Below are 25,028 nucleotides of genomic sequence, written 5' to 3'. Positions count from 1 at the left end.
TTGCATGCTGAGAGGAATTACGATCCTCTAGGATGTTTTTTTAATTAATATTAATGCGACTTTAAGCTCGCCTTTCTCGTTAACCGTGATAGATCGCGTCGACCGTTGGAAATAAGAAACGAGATTCCAGGAAATTGATCATCCGCTCAAGAAAAGAAAATCTATTACTTCAAGTCGTTTTCTTTTCTTTTTCTTTTTATTCTTTTATCCGAATTAAGTTTGTATTTAACAGGTCGAGCTTGGAAGCTTTTGTTATATCGAAGATCGATGATTAATGTATTCAAGGGTATATTTAGAAAAAATTAAGAAACATTTCTATTATGTTTAATATTTGTTAATATCAAAAATTTTCATATCTTCTGATTTCATAATTTTCTTTAGATTGCAGGTCGATGCCAAATAATAATGACAAATCTAACCAGATTTTAAAATCTTATAATAGGAAAATGAAAGATTTTAAATTTTATCCTAAATTATTCTTAAATTTGAATCGATAAGAAATATTTCAAATAAAGATGATTCAACCAAATTTGAATGTCTTTTGATGAAAACACAGAAGATTACAAAGTTTTTACGTTATATTTTTTTTTACGTGTCACTTAAAAATTGTACATCTTTTTATTCAAATTTTCAAATCAAATCAATTACATCTACATATTTGCTATGAATTTACATTTCAAGATTAGAATTCTATCGCTAGAATATTATAGAAATTAAAAATATTGTAGAAATGAGAAAAACGACGTCGAGAATTTATCAAGGAGACGATGATTGTTTAAAAAGAATCATGATATAATTCAAAATCAAAAAATCAGGAAAAGAAATCACGATATAATTCAAAATCAAAAAATCAGGAACGAATCGCCATCGATCGATCGGTATCGTTGGACAAATTGAGGCAGATTAATCGTTCGTCGCTTTTCCAGAAATCACTTCCTGAATCCGCCAATTATTTATCGGCAGACAATGGCCGATCGTATCGAAATCTGCATTTTCCGTTAGACAACTAGAATTTCCGGGAAAACGCATCTCAAATCCGGACGGCGATTAATCAATCCGGCCGGTAAATCGAGCTTCATGGTCCCCGTTCCCGATGAAAAATGAATTCCCGCCCCGATTTCCAATCGATGAACTTGATCATCAGCGTGACGGCTCGATCGAATCTCGTGGACAACTTTAAAAAGCGCCTGACAAGACGATAACGATGACCACTTTGTGTTTCGTGGGAAAATCTATAAGAATAACACGCGAATAATTGGGTTGTTGAAGAGAAGACAATGCAAAGAAAACACGTATGCACTTTAAATAAAATTTAATATAACTCGATACTCGATATTAATAATATCCATTGAAATAAAATTTATTATCCAAGATTTCACTAAAGTGTTGAATAACGCATTTTTACAAATAATTTATGTAAAAATGTTTCAAAACAATAACGCAAATATGATGAATAAAAAATTGGAATAAAAATTTTGAACAGAATGAAACTATAAAGTAATATGGAGTTCTCGAGAGAAAAAATTGGTCCATAAACACGTTGAAAGTGTCGATAATAAAGAGCCGATCAAACGATCGATTTTTAAGGAAGAACTGATAGATAAATCGATCAGCGCGGAAGAAGGGAGGGCAGGTGCAGGGTGCGGGGATCACACTTACAAGACTTACGATCGGCGTGTCTGGTCCTCTTGCGTTCCCTTGGCGTTGTCCTCGTTGCAGGCGTTTTCGTCGCCGTCTTCACCAGGGATTCCAGCAACTCATCATCGCCGTCAGTCAGATTTCCATTTGTGTTCTCGTCACGGAGCAGTGGGCCCAATGAGGTGCGACCTGAAACAGAAATTTTACACTCTTTTATATTATATCCAAAAGTCGAATATTTGTTCGTAGAAAGTTTATTTTACTTGAAAAATTTTAATTGAAAACGGATGAGTAATGTTATTAATTATAATTAACCGATAGGATAATAAAATACTTAGAATTTAAAAAAAATTAGTATTCGATCATGTTTCGATAGTTAAAAAAAGTTCATGTTTAAGAAACTCGGAAAATTACATCGAATGCAAACTGAGAATAATCCGATTAGAGAGCGGAATATTTCTGAACTTTCCACGGAATCAATGATGAAAGATGCATTCCAGGTGAACGTGTCATCGTGTGGAAAATTATTTCATCGAGAGTTGTTTGAATTTTAAAAAAAGTCTAAGAGAACGAGAGAAGAATTGATAATGAAATTCGATGCAGATTATTAATATTCTTATCAGAATTTTCTAATACGTTACTGATATATCGAATCTTGAAAAATTGACAAATCCAACTATAACTGGATTTTGTATTATTGGATTTTACTTATTGTTATCGAAAGAAGATTCCACTGATGTTTTAAATCGGATTTTATTTTCACAAATCTTTCTGAAAATCTTTCCATTTTAGCCAATATTAAAAATATCACTTAACGATTATTTCCCTTTTTACATTTCTATTTCTTCAGAAGAAAACGTTCATATTGTATCGGCAAAGAATACAAATTTTAAACGTCAGAATCATAATTCAATTCAATAATCGAAAATGACACGTGAAAAAATAAATCTAAATTTTCAGAAATACACTCCAAAGCGTATCGAAATTCTAAAAAAAATCTCCCAATCTCAGCAACATCACATTTCCATTCGAGATTCAAAAACGTAACCACCTTTTATCTTCTCTGTCATTAACAATTCTCAGCAAAGATTTCTATCCAGCCAGAGAGACTGTATCGTCTACCACAACGTTTACTCAGCTTCACCTCTCAGCACAAGAGGACTGAGCCATTCTTCTTTCGGTCTCCGGTCAACTCTTGGCGGAACAGTTTCTCTCTCTATGCTGGTAGTCCGGGGGGCAGAAACTTCGGAACCGTCAAAAGCACGGTGAGTTCCTTTGAGAGCTTCTTTGAAACTCAGCTGAAAGAAGCTTCCATTGGCGGTCTCTGTGGTTGTGTAAATCCGATAGGAAGGTGGCGCACAGGAAGAACCAGTAAAGGAGGGGTGGGGGAAGGGGAGAGGGTAAGAAGGAATTTCCATGAACTAGGGTCGAAATGAGGGACCAAGTTTCGCGATGTGGTCAACGTGGGTGCTCGATGTCGCAGACTGCCGCTGGACTTTTGTGCCCTGTTTATCCTCGAGACGGTTAAACTTTAACTTCAAGGTTGTCCCTCACTCGACGATTTAGATTAAACGATTTTACTGCGAAGAAAAACTTCCTGTTTTCGACTAAAAGATCGAATATTTATTAATCAAATAGATTTATAATTTAATTGTAATTCAATCGATTGATTTATCCATTGTATTATTTAATTCAATTGGAAAGTTATTTATAGTGTGTTTTCATAATTAACAAGAGTTGATTCTTTGTAATTAACAGGAATACAAATCATTCAGAGAACACAGAATTATTCATCAAAGCACTACTATTCTATAACTTGAACAGAAACTATTCAACTATTTGTATTCATGCTATATATTTTCCAAACCCGGATATCCAAACTTCAACAGTATAAAAGGATGATAAAACACGTAGGCAACTTTGGGTATTTAGATATTTTATAGAGGAGCATAGGGGAGAATAAAAGGAAGAAAAGTTATGACGGCCGCGTAGGTGAAGTATTGGCAAGTTTATGAGCCGTAAAGAGATGGCTTTGCCCTCCAGGACCTTTATACGCATATGGTCCATGCTGCACGAATAAAAATTCTTCTTTCAAGTGGAGAGGAAAAGAGAGAATAAAAGGTCACGATCGTAGACGATTTCGCGTGATCTCGAGTGATATCAGCTTTGCTTTCATCGTTCCAACATTTCGAGGGAAAGCGAGGCGATCATCGCCCATGGTGCCACCTGGTGGTTAATCTTGGCGTGTTACAAGTTACCGTAAAATGGCCACTCAATTGAGGCGGGAATAGCACCATTCTCGAGATACAACCGTGAGGAGGAGATTGTTTCGTTCAGGTGTGGAGAATTTGGGATTTGTCGGAGATTGGCTTCGGTAAAATCTCATCGCGTGAATTTTATCGGGAATTTTTGTGTCTCGTTTCAGATGCGATGGTATTTTGAAAAATATGTCTTTTTTTCTTGAGTATTATTTAGTATTAATTTTCAAAAGAATTAATCGAGGAAGCTTCGATAATTTAATTTTCTTGATTTTATTTAATAATTAATCCCTCTTTTATAACTTCTTTTAAAAGTCCTCTAATAGAAATAATATATATGCATATAATACATGTGATTTTTTTTTAAGAAAAATATCACCACGAATGTGAAAAATTCATTTCATTTTCCATATTTCTTGCATTATATGAATTTAACTAATTAATCTTATTATTCTGCATATTTTCTTCTTATGTGACAACAAAAGTTTGAAAATTTAATCTCAAACGAAGAAACTTTGATAAAGATCATATAATGAAGCATTAATTGTGTTTCTGGAATAGCAGTAGTAAATATCAATATGTAGTCAGACAAGTGATCATTATGATGATAATATCATCTCTGACAAAAGATCTAATAAATACAAATATTTTTCTGTATATTACGATAGAACAACCATTTCCTTTTTTATTTGCTTTTTTGTTATATGAGTACAGTAAGATGTAAAAGATTACTTAGGTTTAAGATCTACGAATTAACGATAGTTTTATAATTTGATTTAATACATACAAAAATTGATCCACAACTTGAAACGTTAATTAATTTAATAAAATAACTAATAACATCTTAAACGATTTTTATTCACTTTCGTAGAAGCAATATCTTTCTTTTTTTTTTTAAAATATAAATTTTTTCTTCTTTGATCTTCTCCTAGTTTTCTTTTCTAGTTTATTACTCATATTACTTTACCAAGGAAACGAATTTAACGATTTTTATCAAAAAAGAAACCATTAATTAAATAAGCAATAAATAAGAAATTTTTTTAAGAAAAAAAAAATACTTCCAGAAGCAATATTACTCTGTATTTCGATCGATCTATCATAAACAAGATTCCATTAACTTTTTCGAATCGAAAAGTCTCGAGAAAATGTCGGGAAAAAAGTTTCGGGAAAACGGTGAGGAAATATTAAAGCGAGGACGAGGAAAGCCGATGTAAATCTCCCGCGCGGGATTATCTTCTAAACACGATTCTTGCGTTCTTTTAGCCGCACATTCTGAAATACCGTTACTTTTCATTTTCAGGTAATACCATCAAACAAGCCAAGCTATCCCCAAATTTAGCCTCGAGAGCGTTTGCTTAAGGAGGGCATTTATCTCTCGCAGGCCACAGCATTGAGGAAACGAGGAGAAATTCTCGCACTTTGTTCTTATCTCGTGGCTACCCCTTTTAGGACGAGTTATATTTTCCATTCTTTTAAGGAGGACTGCGAAAACTTTGGTCCACTCGTCTTTATCCTGGCTAACAGGGAGGTTCGAGATATCCTGAGAATGAAAACTCTTTTTTTTTTTTTTATTTTTAGATCGCATGGATTGTTAAATTTGGTATTTTATAAGTATATTTTAAATGTTAGTATTATTTAATACAAGATTATTCTAAAGGGATTAAAATACGTATGTAATATTTATATACGTATTAGTAAGTCATGCATGAAATCGATGATTCGTTTCCAGCCAAGGAAAGACAAAAAAAAAAAAAGTGGGAGAAGAAAAAAGAAATATGGAAACATTGCAGTGATTTCTGGTGTTCGATCGAGCATCAACAAGCGACGATATTATTGCGTTTTATTGCCTTGTTCTGTATTCTACGAGCCAGACGTCGCGTAATGTAGAAATATGAAACTTGTCGATGGCAGAATATTAGAATACTTCCATCAATCGAACGATGCGTCACGCAGAAAACTGATTTATATTGCAAATTGCGTCTAGATGGAAAAACGAACCTCACAGATGGTTTGAACGATGCTTTTATTGGGAGCATAAGATCATCTGAGTTGAATTGTTAATATTGTAATTTCTATCATTTTTCTCTTTATTTTTCATAAATTACTATCAATCTTTCCATCGATGTAATGTAAAAAAAAATATATATATATATATATATATTTTGGAAATTTGTGAAAATGCGGATTAGATTTAATCCTCTTACTGTATTCCAAATTATTTTTTCACGCGTTTATTTAAAATTCGTTCTTTACAATATAAAATTATAATGCCGACGAAAATAAAATTTTCACAATAGAAATTCAGCTCAATTTTTGCATCGTAAAATTCATCCACATTCACCATATGTGAAATGTTAAATTTTTAATCACCAACAAGCAATTTATTTTACCTTCAATTACGCGATTAAATATCGCAAACGTAAAGGATTACAATGAGAACAAAAAAATAAAAAAGATCGTAATCTATCGTGCGAAGCAAAAAGGAAGAGATCCAAGCAGGAATCGCAAAGTCTAAGAAACTTGGAGTCGAGGGAACGAGTAAAACGAACGAGCAACAAGAGAAATAAGTAACAACGAAAAACTCACCATCTTTCCTCTGTCTTCTCCACGGAAGGGTGCCGTGAATACTCTCGACATCGGAGATATCGCTTCCAAGCAATTGTCTGAGCTCCGCGTCCGCGCGATCCTCTTTCGTCCTGAATTTACCAACCTGCAACGATCAAACCATTCGTCGAATTCATATTAGAACGAAAATTGTTGAAAGTTACATACATCGTATTGTCTATGATTGTGTCAATGATACCGCTATTTTTTAGAAAAAATTAACACTTTTCAGAGTTCTTATTCAATTCCAGATAAGTAATTTCAATTACTATTCATTTCACTCTGTTCCAGACAAAAAGTGCAAGGACTAACATTTCTAAAATTTAAATAAATAGTCACCAAAAAACACAGAAATCATCAATCCTTATAAATATAAGAGTTCATTGACCAACATTAGTGTACAAAATATAACTTCATTGCTGAAGATTAAATTGTTTAGATCATCTATAAAAAGAAAAAAAGAGTGATTATCTCAAAGTTCTTCTTGCATGTCACAAAGATGCGAACGACCGTTGTGATTCTAAACGATCGTCAACCTGCACCCTCGACAACGAGGATACGTAATCGAGGACAGAAACGAGAACTGGATATTAATGCAACGGTGGGCAAGAAAGGAAATTGATTCTACCCGTGGCAAAAAAAGAAAGCAATTTATTCCCCCTCGTGCCATAATGCCCGTTCACGCTCCGATAACAGTGTTTGATGAGAGGTGGCCCTTTCGAAAGATTTTCAGTCGAAAGAAAAAAAAAAAGAAAAGGGGAGGAGGGAAAGAATACGAGCCCTGTAACTCACCTCTGTGATCATCTTTCCCCTCGTCTTATTTCTTTCACGGTGATTGGCTTTTTTCTCGAGCTGCTGTATCACCCTCTCCCTGGTGGTTCTGTACTCGAGCGCGAACTCGGACACGATACGGCAGAACTCGTTCGGCTTCGTGTCCTGCACCCTGTGCAGCGGGATGCCCAGCCAGAGGATGAATTTGTGGAATCGATTTATGATCCGCCTGTGTACTATGCCCAACACGATTATCCTCTCCGCGCAGTCGGCCAGGAAGTCTGACATTCTGCTTCGACAAAGAGCGACAGAGAAATTGGAGATTAATGTATTCTTGCTAATGAGTGGAATGTTGGAGTTTTTTTTTTCTATTTTCAGAGGATGGAATGCTTTTGTTTGCGATATCGAAGATGCTTTTGATTCGATGGTGAAATATGGAATTGTAATTAATTGTTTGTATCGTGAGAATGTACACAGACGTGGTAAATATCTGTTTGATTTTATCGTTGCGTTAAGAGAACGTATAAATTTTTAAATCTGATTAATCTCAATGTATTTGTAAAGTTCTCTTATGTGATAATAATATCCTGTATAAAATTTCGTTAATTATTGAGACTTATGGATATTTTAATTATTTTATCCTTATGTGAAAAGAATTTTTGAATTTGCAGTACAAAAATATCTCTTTTATAATTTTAACTATGTTGATGTGGCAGCACAAATTTTTCTAGCATTATACACAGTGCAAAGCTTTCCATAAAAAATTAACAATATAATTATAATACATAAATTATATATCATTTCGCGATCTTATAATGTGACGATCTTGTCATTCCAAAAAAAAAAAAAAAAAAAAAAATTCTGAACTTTATTCTAACAGCAAGAACGTCAGAATTCGCAAAAAGGCAATCACCAACGATCATTTTTTACACGGAACATTTCCATTACTCGTCGTGTTCGAGGAGAAGTTCGGTGGCTCGTGTAGACGATCGCTTAAACGAGTTTCAAGCAAAAACGAATTAACCTGGACCGACATTTAGGGCGTCCCGTTACACTTAATTAATGCGGGGGAACCACGCGAACCAACGTTAACGTTTCACCGTTAAATAAAATATATCTGCTCGAAGTAACATCGATGATAGAAAATATTTGTACCGATCGTTGTTTCGATTATTATATCTTCTAATTTTTTGAAATCATTTAACAATTTATAATAATAATTAATCTTAAAATACATTATTATCTTCACACTTTTCTCTTTTAATACAATCCCTTTAAATCTCAAATAAATATATCCTGAAAAATATTATTATATGGACTTTTCTCGTCCATCCGAGCAAACTTTACTTTATGTCTGCAAATTTTGCGCTTCACCAACAGTCTTAAAGATAAAGGTGAGAGAAATGAAAAGAAGAAGCAAGAAAAAAAAAGAAAAGATTAGATTAGAACAAAGTTAGAGGGAGATGAACAGATGAAGATTCTGAAAATTCACGAAGTGAAGTTATGGGGTGAAATAAAATAAGAATAAAGAAGAGAAAAAAATAGGAGAGAAGAAGTTAAAAGAGGTTGAGAAAGAAGTACGAGCTTGGAAGGAAGAAATACGCTTTCTGTAATTAATGGTGGCGCCATTTGGAGCAGAGCCAGTTCCATCGTGGAAAAAAAAAACTGTCGCAGGTTTACAGGTCGAACGTTGAATAGATCTTTGGAAAATTTCAGAAGTTCGCAGGAGAAACTTCGTGTAACAAAGTTCGAAGAAATTACGAGAAATCGAATCCATCTCGCTGGTATACTACATATTTCGAGTTTGGTACTTACTTGACTTTCATCATCGTCGAGCCATCGTGCTTCGCGATGAGCTTCAGATGGTCCCACGATGCCTTGCACTCGCTCTCCAATTTCCCGATGTTTGCTGCAAGCTCGTCAAAGTCGATTTTCGAAGCTCTTGTCACTGCTCCGATCTGAAAGAAAATTCGAAAGTCTTTTTGATCACGGTTTTCTAGTGGCACGAATACTTTGAACACGATACACGCGATCTAATCTTTCGAGATTATCTTCAAACGATTATCCTAAGTACTACTAAGTAAAACTAGATTTTGTTTGAAACAATTTTAAAAGATTCAAATCTATAAACATTTGAATAGCAAGCTCAATTATCAAATTCTAAATCAATTCTTAATTCAATAATTTATAATTTCATTAATTTTGTTGGAAAAAAAAAAAAAGAAATAGATACAAAGATGTGCTGTAATTATGCGCAAATCGAAATGTAATATGTTATATACTTAAACTTTTCTCCACTTTTCTAAATAAAAATATATAACAGCTTGATCGAAACACTAATTAAATCCAATTGAAAATTACTCTGTGAATAAAAAGAAACCGAAAGTCCTCGACCAATTTCACCAATCACATTTCTCGAACTCGCGAGAGGAAATCGTCGACGATACGAAGTTCCCTGTCCGCGATTCCGTAAATGTGGCGGACGGTTATTCGGTTTCTCGAGCCTAGTAAAGTTTTATCCGCTCCTTCGGCGCGGAAGTAAGCTCGCTCTCACCTCGGAATAGAGATCCGTGGAATCCGGAAACTTCTCCATCACCATGTGGCAAAGGTGATGAAGCAACGAGTGCTTGTGAACCGTATCCTTCACTTCAGGTACTTTGGCGAGGTATTCCAGCTGAAAGCCCTTCACCTGAAAAAGACCGTGGCGACGTTTCAACGTTGCGCCGGCTAACTTCCACCGCTTCGGGATTTCCACTCCACGCTTCTGGCCACTTTTGCGTGTAACGTGATTGCCGTGAAAACCCGGAATCGATGTCGTCTGTGTCACTATGACACGACGAGCGCGGCATATTCGATTCCACCCGTTGCTTCCTCCTTTCGAATCGCTGCTTTTCTTTCTGTTTTTTTTTTCGAGTGTCTCTTTGACGAGCGATACACGGAGAGACGAATGGATGCGCGAATATTTTTTTTTTTCCCCCGTTTTATGTTTAGTTAACTCGCGAAAGGCTTTTATTATAAATCGATAAAAAAGACGTGGGCGGAATTTTGAAATAACGAGTTTTCTTAATTATCCGAGAAATGTATTTGTTCTTTTGGCTTTGGTCGATCAAAATGGATTGTTTTTATTTAATCGTTTTATTGCGATAAGATTAAGATGATTGTAATAATGTTTTGAAACATTTAATGAAAAATTCATTTATTATTTTTAAAATGTAATTATTCTAAATTCGAATAAATTATTTTATCTGTATTTTGATTGGAAAAAACGAGAAATAAATTATATTTTTGGGAAAATAAAAGAGAATAGATGAAATACTGCGACTATTCCTTCAATTTGTGACATTATTATTATTATTATTATGCTATTATGGACTATATTATTATGATTAATAAAATTTAACATAATATTATCACATTTGAAATTTATATAAGTAATGTTTGTAGAAATATTATTATCTCGAGTATGATGAATTGATTTTAATTGATCAATAGAATTTAATGAATCAATATAAGTGATATTTGTACAAGTATTATTCGTAAAATATTTATATGAAATTTATTATCGAATAAATCGCGGTCATCATTAATTTACATTAGACTGATTAATTTAAATCGTAGAAAATAAAATGTTGGATCGATTTCAAAGCGCAAAGTTAAAGTGCAGTTGGGATAGGAAGCTCGGTGGCACGATAATTAATTTACGATTTTTCGCTTCGAGAATCAAAGTGTAACTAATCAATGCGGATGTTTGTGACTGGTTTATTTCAAAGTCGAAAGGGAATTCCGTACTTTGACAAGTGGATATGTAATTGATTATAAAATTTTTAAAAGTTACGATCCCATTGAATGGAACTCGGAGCCAGCTTAAGGTTGAAAAATTTGTTTTATCCAGAGACGTGCTGTTTCATTTAATCAGATTCCTTTAAAATTCATCAACTAAAACTTCGTAATTGAAACTGCATTAAAATTAAAATTTAAAAAAGATGTAACTTCTTCTCTGAACCTTAAATTTTAATATCATAAATTAAATTTAAAAAAAAAAAATACTTTTTCTTTTCACGTATAAAAATTTTCATTCCCCTCATAAATCACTTTTATATGCGGAAATAAATACTTTGCGATATACTCTTCTTTATACTCTATTCTTACTCACTCTTGTTTACTTTCACTTAACGAACGAGAAATTATCAAATATTCTCTTTATGAATATTTATTTCACTGCGGCATAATATTTCGAATTATCAACTTTCTGCGAATTTTTTATTCTAATATTACCCCGATTAAAGGGGTATATGCGTTGTTATTCGCGTAATGACGGTTCTAAATTCATGCAACGGGGTTCCATAATTTTTACCACTCATAATTTCCCTCCGTTAATTTACTGTGAAACGCGAGGAAGGAGTCAGATTCGCGTGAACTGGCCGACCACGCGACAATTTCGATGAACGAGCGTGCCATATAAAAACACGGTCGAGGGCGGGTGATAAGAAACGATTAGTCGTCCAGGGTATTCGAAGAACTAGGACTCTTAATATATTCAAACGAAAGCGACGAGTGGAAAGGAATCGTCCAAGATAATGAGTAGAACTGGAAAGTACACATTCGGCACGAATATTCGTGAGAATGCGTCGTTTTTACATTTCACGTAGCGGATTTATAATCCAAACACGAAAAAAAATCACTTATATTTATTTATACGTACGTTTCATGTGGCTAGAAGCTCGTTTTTTTTTTTTTTTTTTTTTTTAATAATCTCTTTTCAATGATATGAGTATAATCAGGAATATTTCCATCGATCTTCTCATTTGTATCCATTCTAAATTTCAACAAATTAATCGTGTATAATAAGATTGTATTGTAAGAGCGTGATTTTAGATTTATTGACAAAAGAAAAATTCCTGTGAATGAAATTAAAAGATATGATAAAAAGAAATCACATTAGCACAATATATATTTAGGATGGAAATTTTATCCATGAGTTTTTTAAATCATTACTTTTTTTTATTTCAATTTTATTTCCATATTATGATTATATATAGAATGTCACGTTGAAAAGAAATATAAAATAAACGTGAAAATTTGTTGCTGGTCATCGAGAAAATCAAATTTGAAAATTTGTCCACTACACGTATCCACGACTAATTTTTAACTGAACATTTTTTAACCCAATTTTCTTTAAAACGAAAATTTAAATAAACAAATTTTATTCCACGTTTTTCATTTATTTCCGCAGATAGAATAACGTCCCATAGATTCGTATTCATATTCGGTAAAATTTTTAAAATTGATTTACTCGGTTTAGCTCCAAATTTTTATTTTCATATACCGCTAGTTAGATTCTCGTATAATACAATATCGAGGATCGATGGAATTTGCGGATCGAATTGAACATCGTTCATACATGCAAACGTGATTGTTCGGAATATCCAAACACTTTTGCAAATATCTAATCGTTTGAAATGATTTAAATTACCAAAGAACGTTATCATCCGACAAAAAAATAATCCAGATAATCATAAAGCTATCTTTAGAAATACGATTTATGGAGAAAATTGTTCAAGTCGATGCTCTTCCCTTTTTCCTTTCCTTTAAATCATCGATCAATGGTTACACGAAAATTATCGACATCGATGGATATCGATTCCACGCGAACCAGTGACTCCGACTGACGGATTAAGCGGATATCATTTGGCTGGCATTCAATACCTACCTCATTTCCGTTGAGGAATATCCCGATCGAAAGGAGCGTGCTCAGAATCCCGCGGAACGTTTTATTCACTCGCAGGGTCTCCATTCCCTGCTTCAGATCCATCAAAGGGTCCGCAATTTCCTGAAGTCACAAAGGTGGTTCGCGATTATTTCTTTCGAGTTCTCTCCGGCACGCCGGCTGGCTCGTTGCGTCTCGTCTGCGGTTCCATTTTCGTCAAACCGTAAGCCTCTTGCATACTTTTCCATTCTTTCTTTTTTTTTTCTTCCTTTCTTTTCTTAATAAAATTTCCAACGCGTGATGTGTACGTTACGTTTGAAGATATCCTCATTACGTAAGAAAGGTGAAAATGATTAATTATTATTCGAGATTATAAGTGTTTTTAACTTCATGTTGTAATAATAAAATTGTGTTTTAAAATATATATTTTAAAATCAAGAACAATATATTATTTAAAGATTTAAGTGTACAAAATCTATTCATTCTATTCTCGAGAATCTTTAAAAGAGATTTATCGTCGAAAAAGAAATTACTCTATACACGCAATATTAATACTGCATATTCCTGAAATGAATTTTAGAACATCGATCTTAAAAATCAAAAGAAACACAAAAGTTGGTGAAAACATAATCTAGAATTAGAATCCTCGCGAGTATACATTAACACACGTGTATATTACGCAATTTTCAAAAATCAAGAATCTCAGATTAGAAAAATTTCTCTTGTAAGGCTTGGCATATTTTCACGAGCGTGATCTTAATAAAAGGAAAAATTTCGCGGTCAAGGCGCGACTCGGACGGCCACCCTGCGATTTTTCCAAGAAGGAACACAGCGTTCAATGCGTGGCCGTGTATCGGAATTCACCGTGTTCCCAGCGAAGAAATCACGCGATTATGCGGGGAACGTTCTTCCCGCGACTTCCTTCCCCGCATACCACGCGTTTTTCCTCGTCGCGGCCCCGCGACTATCTCCACGGAATTCGAGACGAGATTCGTGAGAAATAACGGGCCAATTCGAACGCTATTACGACGCATTCGTATTCGACGACGCTTAATGGAATTTGCATTCGAAATGTTAGCCGGCTTCTCCGGCGGTGGAAATGTATTTACGTCCACGCCTCGTGACTGGATTCGACGAATCGAGGCCGTATGATCGAACGATTCATATTTGTCTCTCCTGCTAATCATTGCATCTATGCATCCTCTAATTATTCCGCCAACCTAAATTTCAGCGTATTCGATACGATAATGAGATTACCAGGATCCAGTAGGTATATATTAGTAGGATTAATTATAGAGGGAGGTTTGAATGTTTTGTAGGTGGGATTGGTATCGCGTAGATTTCGAGATCTTTTACATTATCGATCGTCGAGATTTTATTTAACGTTTACCGTATTTTATTTTAATAATCTGTAGTGATTATTTTTAATCTTCATAATATTAGAATTCAAGATAATAAATACTGAAATGAGATTTCAGTATTGCTTCGTGCTTATAAATTAAAATAATTTAAACGAATGAAAAACACTTGCTTTATTTCCTTTTTTTTTATAATTCTAAAAAAATCTATTTCACATTTTGCATCATGAATAAATGTTTAATAATAAATAACGAAACAAAGTAAAGAAATTTATTTTTGAAATTAATAACAATATTCGAGATACTCTCCCTGTTCATAAAGATGCAAAGACGTAAACGTTAAAATAATCTCTTCGTGAGTAAGAAGAAAAAAAATTGCTCGCAACTTCTGAATTAACCAGCCACTATCGATATAAACAATCGAAAGGAAGAACTCACCTTTTCCGAATTCTCAAAGTCCAGTTTAAACGCCCAAAGTTTCAGCCTGGCGGGCAACTCCGAGATGGAGGCCAAAGTTAGAAGGAATTGCTCGGCCGATCCCAAAGGTAGGTCAGGATTGGCGGCCTGCGCCTCTTGTATCCTCGACCTCTCCTCCTCGGTTGGCAGCATCGTCAATAGTTTCTGTTTCGAATCAAGGGATCCGGGGAAGAAAAGGACAGGAAACGAACGAAGAAGAGAAATGAAGAAGAAATTAGAGAAATTAGAAAAATTCTCGAAAACAGAGCGTACGTGTGTGTTTGAACTGAATCGTAGGGTCTACCGTAAACCAAGGATACTTTGATATTTTGCAATAATAAGTAATATTAATATTGAACGAAATCGGGACAAACATCTTATTTTGGGGAATAAATGAAGAAATAAATGGGAAAATGTCAAAATATTTTTAGCTTGGAAATAACATAATAATTAATAATTGCGATTAAAATATTTTGTGAAGACAAACTGATCATTTTATTAATTAATCGTCGATAGTTTTCGACGTTTTATTCAATTTTTGTATAACAGATATTTTGATACTGAAATATGTTGATCAGTTTAACTTCTGAATGGAATATTTCATTGTAATTAACGATTAAAGTTTTATTTAATTATTGTATAATAATGATTAATTATCAAAGTTGGCATTTAACCATTGGAATTCATCGTCAAATTCATTTATCATTCATTTAATCGTGAATCGGATTAGTAAAATCTAATTAAAATTTCGTCTATCGTGAAACTAATATTTGATTTGTCTTCAGCTCGATTGTTAATATTAATTTAATAACGCATTATTTCATTAAAGATTAAAGAAAATCATCTTTTTCTCGTAATCTCACCTCGATACCCTCCCTGTTCATAATCGTAGCGTCCATTTTCAAAATAGCTGTCTTAATCGACCTCGGTGGAGGTAACTTGGTCATCCCGATGTTGATAGCATTCGATCGTTTATGGTCCAGCACGATGATCTCCTTGTTCTTGTTCATCTCTTGTTGTTTCTATTCGACGACAAAAAATAACCAGTTAGTCGAATAAATAGACAATGATTTTTACTTGGAACAATTTAAATGATGATTTCATCGATATTTGAACACTCAAAATCGTGGAACTGAACACCGTGCACGAAGTTCTTGAAAAGGAACAAGGGAGAGGAACGCGGTAAAATTATATAAGGATGTCTTAGAAAGAATAGTATAAGCGAATATGTAAAAAATAAGAATAAAATTTTGTCTTAAGACTTCGTTTTCGAAGAAATCAAATTCGAATTAATTTACAAACGAATACAGCCTTCCATTAAATATAAATGAATTATTATTCTAATATAAAATAAATAAAAAAGTGTGAATAAGGATAAATATTTTTATCATTTCTCGTTTATTTTCACATGTAAAATAACTTTCTATCAATAATTTACTGGTAATCCACAAGAAACAAATTTTTTAACTCGATTTTCTCGAAAACAAAGCTTCAGACGAAAATAAAATATTATTCTTCTCTTTCACATGGAATCATCCTCTACTTGTACTCTATTCTACATATTAACAATCGAGCAAATATTTGTTTGCCAAGAAAAAGTGAAATGGAAGCTAGGTGGAGAAATTGCGTATCGATAAGATGTAAAAAAAGAAGAAAAAAAAAAAATTACAGCGCGCCATCAGCGAAAACGAAATTAGTAGAACGAGTTCAAAGTAAACACCGGTTACTGTTACGTTATCGTTGTAAATTATGAAGAAGGATAAACAAAGGTGCGCAAAAGAGGAAAATCGAAAAAGTGCGTTATAATTAAAAGAGGCGAAGCGATGCAAAGGCAACCGAGATTAATCACTTGAAAAATATCTCTGGAAGGAAAGCCATTAACGATTTGCAGTGAACAATTTGCGCAGGATTGAATTGTTTATACAATGGATAAATTTTGTTTTAGTAAATCGAGTAACGTGTAAATGAATTTGCATTCGTCGCTCATTAGTATCAAGCATGAATTAAAAAATGAAACGTGACTACGTGTATTCGAGAGTCAGAGTAACCGAAGCTTGTTTTTTTTTTTTTTTTTTTTTGCTTTGTTATTTGTCAGTTGAAAAACAGCAGAAAAAACTGTAGTGATTGCATTTTTTTTGTATGAAATTGATTAATTTTATGGTAAATTAATAAAGGATGATTGTGAAACGTGTTAAAATTGGCGATCAAAGTTGGGAATTACAAAAAAGTGCTAGTATATCATATGAAAAAAGTGATTTTTATACAAATATACTATGCGTGTAAAAATAATGTAATTGTAACTTTTGAAAATTTTGTAAAAAATAATGAAAAGAGCTGGTAATTGAAATCTTTTTATAAAAAGAGTAGAGAATAGTATACTTTTCCCCCCTTTTGTTTTTTAAATCAAACTTTTAAAATATTGCAAAATTTTATCTTAATAAAAATGATTTTTTCAAATGCATGAACACTTTTATAATTGATCTTGTACCTTTTACTTATTACCATATGAATGAATTAATTTAATCTATAAAAATATAAAATTCATTAACTATTTGAAATTCCAAATTCATATCGTTCGAAATTTTTCTCATTTAAAATATAACAAACAAAAACAGGCACGTATTATTTTGAAACAAAACACATGAACCAGTAGAATAATTAATTTCTAACCGAATTTTGCAAAAATGGACTTGGGTCGCTCTGTCTCTCGTATATAGAGAAAAACAAGGTAAAAGGAGGAACAAGAAAAATGAGAGAGCATGCAAAGGCAAAGTGGAGTTAGCAAAAACCGACGTTAAGTGAAGTTAAGAAATTAGGACTCACCTCCTGTAAAATTCCAGCATGCCATTTCGTTCATTTTTCGTGCGAGCACCAAGAATATTGCAAATAATACAAGAAAAGATTAGTCGTATTGCATTAAACCACCATCACCACCACCCAACCACTATTCGCCGTATTATTATGATTATGATTTTGATTATTATTATTATTATTATTATTATTATTATTATTATTATTATTATATCATTCGCGATCATTACCACGGGATTTCATTATTGCTGCAGACGGTATTAATTTATACGATGTGTTATTGTTAAAGTTACTTTATCAAACTAACGGAGCTTGTAATATTGTATAAAGATCGTAATCATTCATGTGCATGATCGCCTCGTTCCTGGCGCGTGTTTAACACGATACAAGCATAAAGATATAGAAATAATAATCTTATAGATTGTTACTAATTTTCTTTCTTTTTAACAAACAATCGTTCGAACAATGTTGCAAATTAAGCGTGGAAATAATTTGAAAATTAAATTCTTTTCTCGTTCAAAGAATCTTTTTAATCGATCTTATTAATATGGAATAATTTTCATATGCTATCCTCTAATAATTTTTTAGACAGTTAAAAAAAAATTGATAAGAATCTCATCCGGTAATGCATTTTTTACCGCGAATTCTTACATACACGTAACGCACATTCGACTTTATTTCCCAGCCGGGGAATTTTATCTTTACAAATACTTAACCTGAAATATTTCCCATAGGCATGTAATTTATGAAACTACTCCTCTTCCCTCCCCACCTTACCTTTCTTAGTCTAAACTATCAAGGAACCAATTAGCAAATTACGAATCTTGTACAAAAATGAAATTAATTATTACAAATTGTCGGAAGAATGGTATTTAATCGAAAGAACCAATCACAAATAATTGATTGACTCATAATTATTATATTAATTTACTCGTGTTACTTTCCATATTCATCAAAATATTCATAACTGTTTACTCGTACCTGATATTTACACCCTGCGTTAAATTACCATCGAGCTTCGAGTTAAATTATCCTTTAACAAACAAACAAACAAACAAAAAAAGAAAAAAAAAAGCTATACCTAACCCAGTGAACCACATCTCGACCCTCCACTTCTCCAGAAAACTTATTACTTCTTCCCAATCTTTCAGCTTCATCCCATAATTTTTTCCCGGTTCGCCTTTCTTCTTTCAACTCTTCTCTCTCCTCCCTTGACGAGGAGGAAGTCTCGACCGACTCTTTACCCGCCACTAATTATCGCCGGACTCCGCGAGGTGGATGTAAAAGTTCAAAGAAGCCGGGGCTTGGAGAAAGGGGAGGACGAAAGGAAAGAAGGGCGGATGAGGAACGAAGGGGAGAACGGAATGGGCTGCGTCTGAAGAAGCGACGTCGTGTTATGCAGCCGTGTCCATTGGCTCGAGACGCGATTCAAAACGCAAACCCGATAAACCCGGCGTGTAATTACGGCCAGCAATTAGCGACAGCTCGCTAAGTCGCGTGGAATCTTTGGCCGATCATTGGCAAAGAATAATTTACTCGAAAGGGGTGAGTACGGGTACTCGAGAACACGGTGAATGGATACGGTTGTTATTCGATATTTGCCATGATATAGGAATCAACGTGCAGTTGATAATCGTCATTGATATCATGATGTGGCTCTCGAGTTGAACGATTATCGGGGGAAGAAGAGAATTTTTGAATAAATTCAATTTATCGATTTCAAGGATGATTTGATTCTGCAATTTGAATTAGCATATCTGAAGATGTTTTCTATACATTTGATGTAGGAAAGGAATATCTATTTCTATGTATCTATCTTCTGAGTATCTACTTCTGTTCTGTATTGCGTATATAAAAGAATGTTTGTTGCAATATCGAATATTGCAAAAATGAAATTCAATTATAGGTAAGTAATACGATCAGAGTTAGTAAAAAATAATTTTAAATGCAATTCTACAATATGTTATTTTTCCACTCGAAAAAATATTGATAAAAATTATATGAATTCTAATAAAATGAATTCTAATTAAATATTATTTAACAATATTTCATTGCATCGAAAAAAATCCTATTGAAATTCTAAAAACTATTATTTCATTTTAATAATCGTAATAATCGAATAAATAATTTCTTCTTCGTAACATTTTCAAGAATTGAAAGAATAAGAAAATCATAGTAAGTGTAGAAGAGTATTTTATGGTTATAAAAATTTCTCGAAGCAGGAAAGATAAACAAATTTTAAGAAATAAAATATAGCAAAGAATGCGAAAAAAAAAAAAATACATTAAATTTTCAAAGAATATTTCTTTCGTGCAAAAAATCATTTTATCTTTTTCCTCGTGATTCATTATATTAACGATTCAAACGAAAATGATTTAAGTTCGTAATTGAAACGAAAATCGATATTCGCTGATATTCGATGAAAAATTTTATGAAACGATTATTTTTACAATAACCGAAACTATAGTACATCTACCTCCACATTTAGCTGTGAACAATAAGTATAACTAAAAAAGATATACAAACTCTTTCATAATATATCTCTAATGGAAAAGAAATAAATAGAAAAGATGCAATTAATAATTAATAACAGTTATGATTATTAAATATGCCAAATAATTAACAATTTTATAGTATAATAAAATATTCAATGCAATGATCACGATACGATTCTCTTTCATATGAATAATTAATCGTAAATGATAAATATATTTATTTAATAGTACATTTGTGTACGTTAATAATTCATGAAAACATAAATTATAAATTTTCATTTATCTTTTCTCTCGTGACAGTATTTTATTAACTTTATTACGTTTCTTAATTTCAATTTAATCATCTATGGAATGATAAAAAATATTTTACCCGTTTCGAAACAGATTTTTTTTAACAATACATAATATGATAAATAAATTATTATTAATAAAATTAATATGAATATTAATTATTCATACTTTCAATTTTGTCGTTGAAGAAATAACCTTTAACTATTTCATTAAAAAATATTTAGAAATCATAAGAAAAAAAAATAAATAAATAAATAAAGAGAGAAAAAAAACGATACATGTACTTCTTATTTATTATCCTCTCAAACACCATAAGTTCATCAACCGTAAAATTAATTAAAATGAGCGTGGAAGCATGAATTCAATGCAACCACGTGGAAATACGAATATCTCGCGTCATTACCCACCATTCCGATAAGGAATAATAATTTTATATGAGGTATTACCGATTTTATACTCACACGCCTTCCACATCCGTGCCCCTATTTGCTGGAAAATTTACCCGCTTCTCGCGATTCGAACGAAAGGATTTGCGAAGGGTGAAAATACGCGATACCATTCGTACGATGAAATTTATTCGACAAAACTCGAAAAACGCGAAATTCGAGTAAAAGCTTATCTTTTTATGACAAAAAGCACGTGAATTTAATAAATCGTTTTGAATACGCGGTCGTATATTTTTAATAAATTGTGCATTCCACGTTAAATATGTGTTTTTTCACTACGTGCGTTACGAGATTTTTATTAATGATATAATAAATATTACGTTTAAAATAATGATAAATTTTTTTCTGGTGGAATATTTCGTGTATTCATATTCAAGGAAATTATGCATAATGATATGTGATTAAGATACTTTCAAAATTGGAATTGGCGAGATAATTTATGTTGTTTGAATTTTTATGTTAACAAAGGATAAAAGGATTTTTTAAATTAATATTAAACTTGATATTGTTGATTTTTCTGTCGAAAGATTTTCAAATTCAACTGGATTTATTTAAAGCTATTATTTGATATATATCTGTTATTGATTTAATCTGGAAAGTTATAATTTTAATCACTGGGGAATTACTTTTATTAAAATTTAAATGAAATTGCTTTTTTAATTTAAAGCTTGTTGAAATTCAATAATAAAATTCAGGCTGCAAAAATATTCTACATTTGGCTCTTTTATAAAGAATCATATATTTACTTACGAAAATCTATTATATAAAGAGATTATTTTTCGTTGAGATAAAATTTCATTACATTTTATTCTAAAACAATTGTTCAATCGAGTATTTAAATTTATTTCGTAAGGATCGAAAATTAAAATTCAAAGAGAAAGTATTATTCGTGAAAAATAAGAAAAAGCATTGTCCGAAAAGAAACCGGAAATGGAATAATAAGGGATGAAAAAAAATTGAAATTTTTTAAACTCGTTGACATTTGTAGCTGATTACGATACAATATTTTTTATTTTTCTTCGTGAAAAGTTCGAAGAAAAACGAAAGCCAGACAGAATAAAGCTCTGAAGTATTTCTGAGGAACTTTCATCCCTCTGCAATGCAAACAATGTCGACACTGTTGAAGTAACTGAATATCAAGCAATATCACATGATATAATGATTTTAATTCTTTAAAAGTATAAAGTTATAAGAATCTAAGAGATTACAGTCAAATTTATCAGAAAAGAATTTAAATTTGTATAATATATCCTTAAAAATGTATTTAATTTTTAAAAATTTGTGATGTTTTTCAGAACTTTTAAGAAAAATAATTACTACTGTATGAAAAGAGATTTTCTCATTACGATTACGATCAATTTTGCAATTATCTTTTCAATACTACAATAAATTCCAAATACTTTCTTCAAAACAACGATAAAGGGATATTTGTTTAAAACAATAATCAAAATTTTATCTTCGCATTCGCGTGAAAAATTTTTTAGCGCACAATATTCAATCTGATCTGGAAAATCCCTTCAAACCGTAAAAATCAATTGATTTAACGCGTGGTAAATGGTAAACGAAAGGGTAGAGAAAGGAATAAAAATGAGCAGTGGGATTTTTATCCTCTTAAACCTTCGGCAAACGTTTTTTTCTCTCCTTCCTTCCTTACCCTTTCGTGCAAAGGCCCCCTTAGGGATCGAGAATTCCGCGGTGCCGCGACCACCCCTTCTGTGCCACCGTTCCTCTGTGAGCGATCGAAAATAAAGCCGTTTAGGGTGAAACGGTTTAAGGGAGAGGCGGAGAGTAACCCTGTTGCAAACGGCGCCAGATTAAACGCGTAATCCGTGTCAAAGGCATTCGGAGAAGCCGATGCGCGTTCCCTGTCGCGTTATCTGTCCGTTCGATTGTTAAACGCTGCTAGGGAATGTAACTGGCTTCGATGGAATCGATACCTGGCAGGCGTGGATGAGGGGATGTGTTGAGTTATGGCAAATATCGCGAGGGTTCGATTGGAGCTGGAAACGTTAAGTGTAATTTAGTGGTAATTTAGTTTCTTAAGTACTTTACGTGATAATGTCATTTTTATGAAGTTGAAAGTTGATATTACACAATCGTGGCTAAAATATTTTTATAATTGAGTTTCATATTTTACAAATTATAAAACTAGTCTGTCTCAATTTATAGTTTTTAAGCTTTGTTTTGTACAGTGTGAATGTCATAGTTGGTTGATTTAGAATGAAAGTGAAAATGTTAAATGTGACAATTTAATAATAATTGGATATTATTTTTTGATTTTAATTTCTAATAGATATTGGAAAATTCGTTTAAGAATTTTTTTTAATTTTAGAAGTCAAGGGGGATGTCGGAAAAATACAAATTACTAATTTTAAATTACCTATATTTTTAATCAACTTATTTTTGACTTATTAAAATATTTTCGAGATGTAATCAGAATTGAAGATAATGAGGAAGATTGTTTTGATAATTAAGTTTACATTATTAAAATTTTAATTATGTTTAGGATGGTATTAAATTAATTTATACATCTAATAAAGGATAATTTAATGTTCTAGCAATGAAAGTAGAATATATTTTAGTGTAATAACGTCTTATAAAAACAAAAACATAATATTTTGAATGCGATCAATCATTATAATGTTATATTAACAAAGAATATGTAATTAGGCAAAGTTAGTGTTAAATATAAAAAAAGTTTTCTTCATAATCTAGTTCATTTATCACAACGACATTTTCCAATTACTTTAAGTAACACTGTCATTCATCACTGTAGTACTTAACTATTCCCAATCTTTTAAAATTCTTTTTAGAATAGTCCTTCGTGAACTCGTGAAAAACGTCTGAATACCAAGATTTGAATGGTGCTCTCTGATTTTAAGGAAGAAAGATGAAGAAGAAGAAAAAAAGAAAGAAAAAGGAAAAAGAACGAATTTAATGGCTTCCTTAGTAAATATTGCAAAAATTTCCAGAATGATTGAATTTGTGCGTTAATTTTATTTTGACAACATGATATATTTCCAATATATAATTAATATATTCATAATGCACTTTTCGCATTAATCAATGAACAAAATAAAGGTTATTAAGATTTTCGAATAATAACGAAATATGTATATAAGGAAACTATCTTTTATCTTCTACAAAAGAACATATTTATCAAATTTAAAAATTGAAAATTTTCTAAAAAGCAAAAATTAAATGAAATATTAAAAAAAAATTGTAATAAATAATTCAATATCAGAATACTCTTTCATAAATTTTCACGTTTCACGAAGAATCATTGTTGCACCTTCATCAACCCTAAATATAAAAAAATTCTCCAAATAAAAGAATCGTCTTTACCAAAGATCAAATGGCGTCTGAAAAAGCTATCTTCATCGATTTCAAAAATCAAAAATTCTCCAAACAAGAGAATCTGTAAACCAAATATCAAGCGACGATTCCTTCCCTTCAAACAGTTCATCCCCTTTAACCGAGCCCGAACCATCCACCCGGTTAACCAGCCACGTAGCTTTGTGTATTCTGGATTGTGGATAGGTTGCCTCTGGAATTTCCGTGCGATGAAAAGCTTTCTCGCGGCAGAGACAACCGCGGGTGGATGCCGTGCGTTCATCCCTTTCCAACGTGTACTTTAAGAATCGGGTGTCAGGGAATGACTAACGTCGTCGAGTTTCGTCGTCGAGGCAGAACGAAACGAAAAAGCGGGGAGATTCATGGGATGTTGGCAAGGTGCTTTTTCCACGAATACCCGCCCCTGTAATTAAATTTCCTGTCTGATGGCCGACTCGCGATAGAATTTTGAGAAACCACCATTGGAGGACAAAGAGTGGTGTTACAGACAGAATTCCATGGACAACAATATGGAGAACGAACCGTTCGAACGTATCGTTAAAATATGAGTTATATTTTGAAGCTCGATGGATCATTTATATATTCAATTATTTTTTTGCTCGAGAAAAACTTTATGTATCTTCTATAGGAATTGAATCTGATTGAGAAAAGGATTTTCTTTTTTCAATCATTTTATTTTTCGAATATGGTTTGGTACCTATGAAATGGTATTACTCTTTCGTTTATCAGATGATAGGCTAAATTGATTTTGAATATATGCAAAGAAAGGATTAATCGTCGTGTGAATATAATTTGCCTTGTTATATATCTAGAATACAATCATTTCAGAAGTAGATACT

At 32.4% G+C, this 25,028-nt stretch overlaps 1 protein-coding gene across 4 annotated transcripts in view; it reads right to left on the bottom strand.

The window, feature by feature from the left end:
* Positions 1-560: 560 nt before the first annotated feature.
* Fhos (Formin homology 2 domain containing) overlaps positions 561-25,028 on the bottom strand; it is a 205,566-nt gene continuing 181,098 nt past the window's right edge. For 2 of the 4 annotated variants that reach the window (XM_086914731.1, XM_086914733.1), the window contains 9 exons: positions 15,656-15,814; positions 14,775-14,957; positions 12,982-13,101; positions 9,826-9,960; positions 9,087-9,229; positions 7,293-7,563; positions 6,483-6,606; positions 1,660-1,827; positions 561-1,232 (listed from right to left, as the gene is read on the bottom strand). In XM_086914731.1, coding sequence (XP_086770857.1) covers positions 1,177-1,232; positions 1,660-1,827; positions 6,483-6,606; positions 7,293-7,563; positions 9,087-9,229; positions 9,826-9,960; positions 12,982-13,101; positions 14,775-14,957; positions 15,656-15,814 — 1,359 coding nt within the window. In that variant the 3' untranslated portion in view covers positions 561-1,176. Of the gene's footprint in view, positions 1,233-1,594; positions 1,828-6,482; positions 6,607-7,292; positions 7,564-9,086; positions 9,230-9,825; positions 9,961-12,981; positions 13,102-14,774; positions 14,958-15,655; positions 15,815-25,028 lie in introns of those variants that run through there. The other 2 variants (XM_086914732.1, XM_086914734.1) reach the window with 2 other exon arrangements.

This window comes from Apis florea, unplaced genomic scaffold (assembly GCF_048593485.1).
Source record: "Apis florea isolate Af1SG1 unplaced genomic scaffold, ASM4859348v1 contig_3731_pilon, whole genome shotgun sequence".
NCBI classification, from domain to species: domain Eukaryota; kingdom Metazoa; phylum Arthropoda; class Insecta; order Hymenoptera; family Apidae; genus Apis; species Apis florea.
The sequence above is the reverse complement of the archived record's forward strand: the minus strand, read 5'-3'. Positions and strand labels throughout refer to the sequence as shown.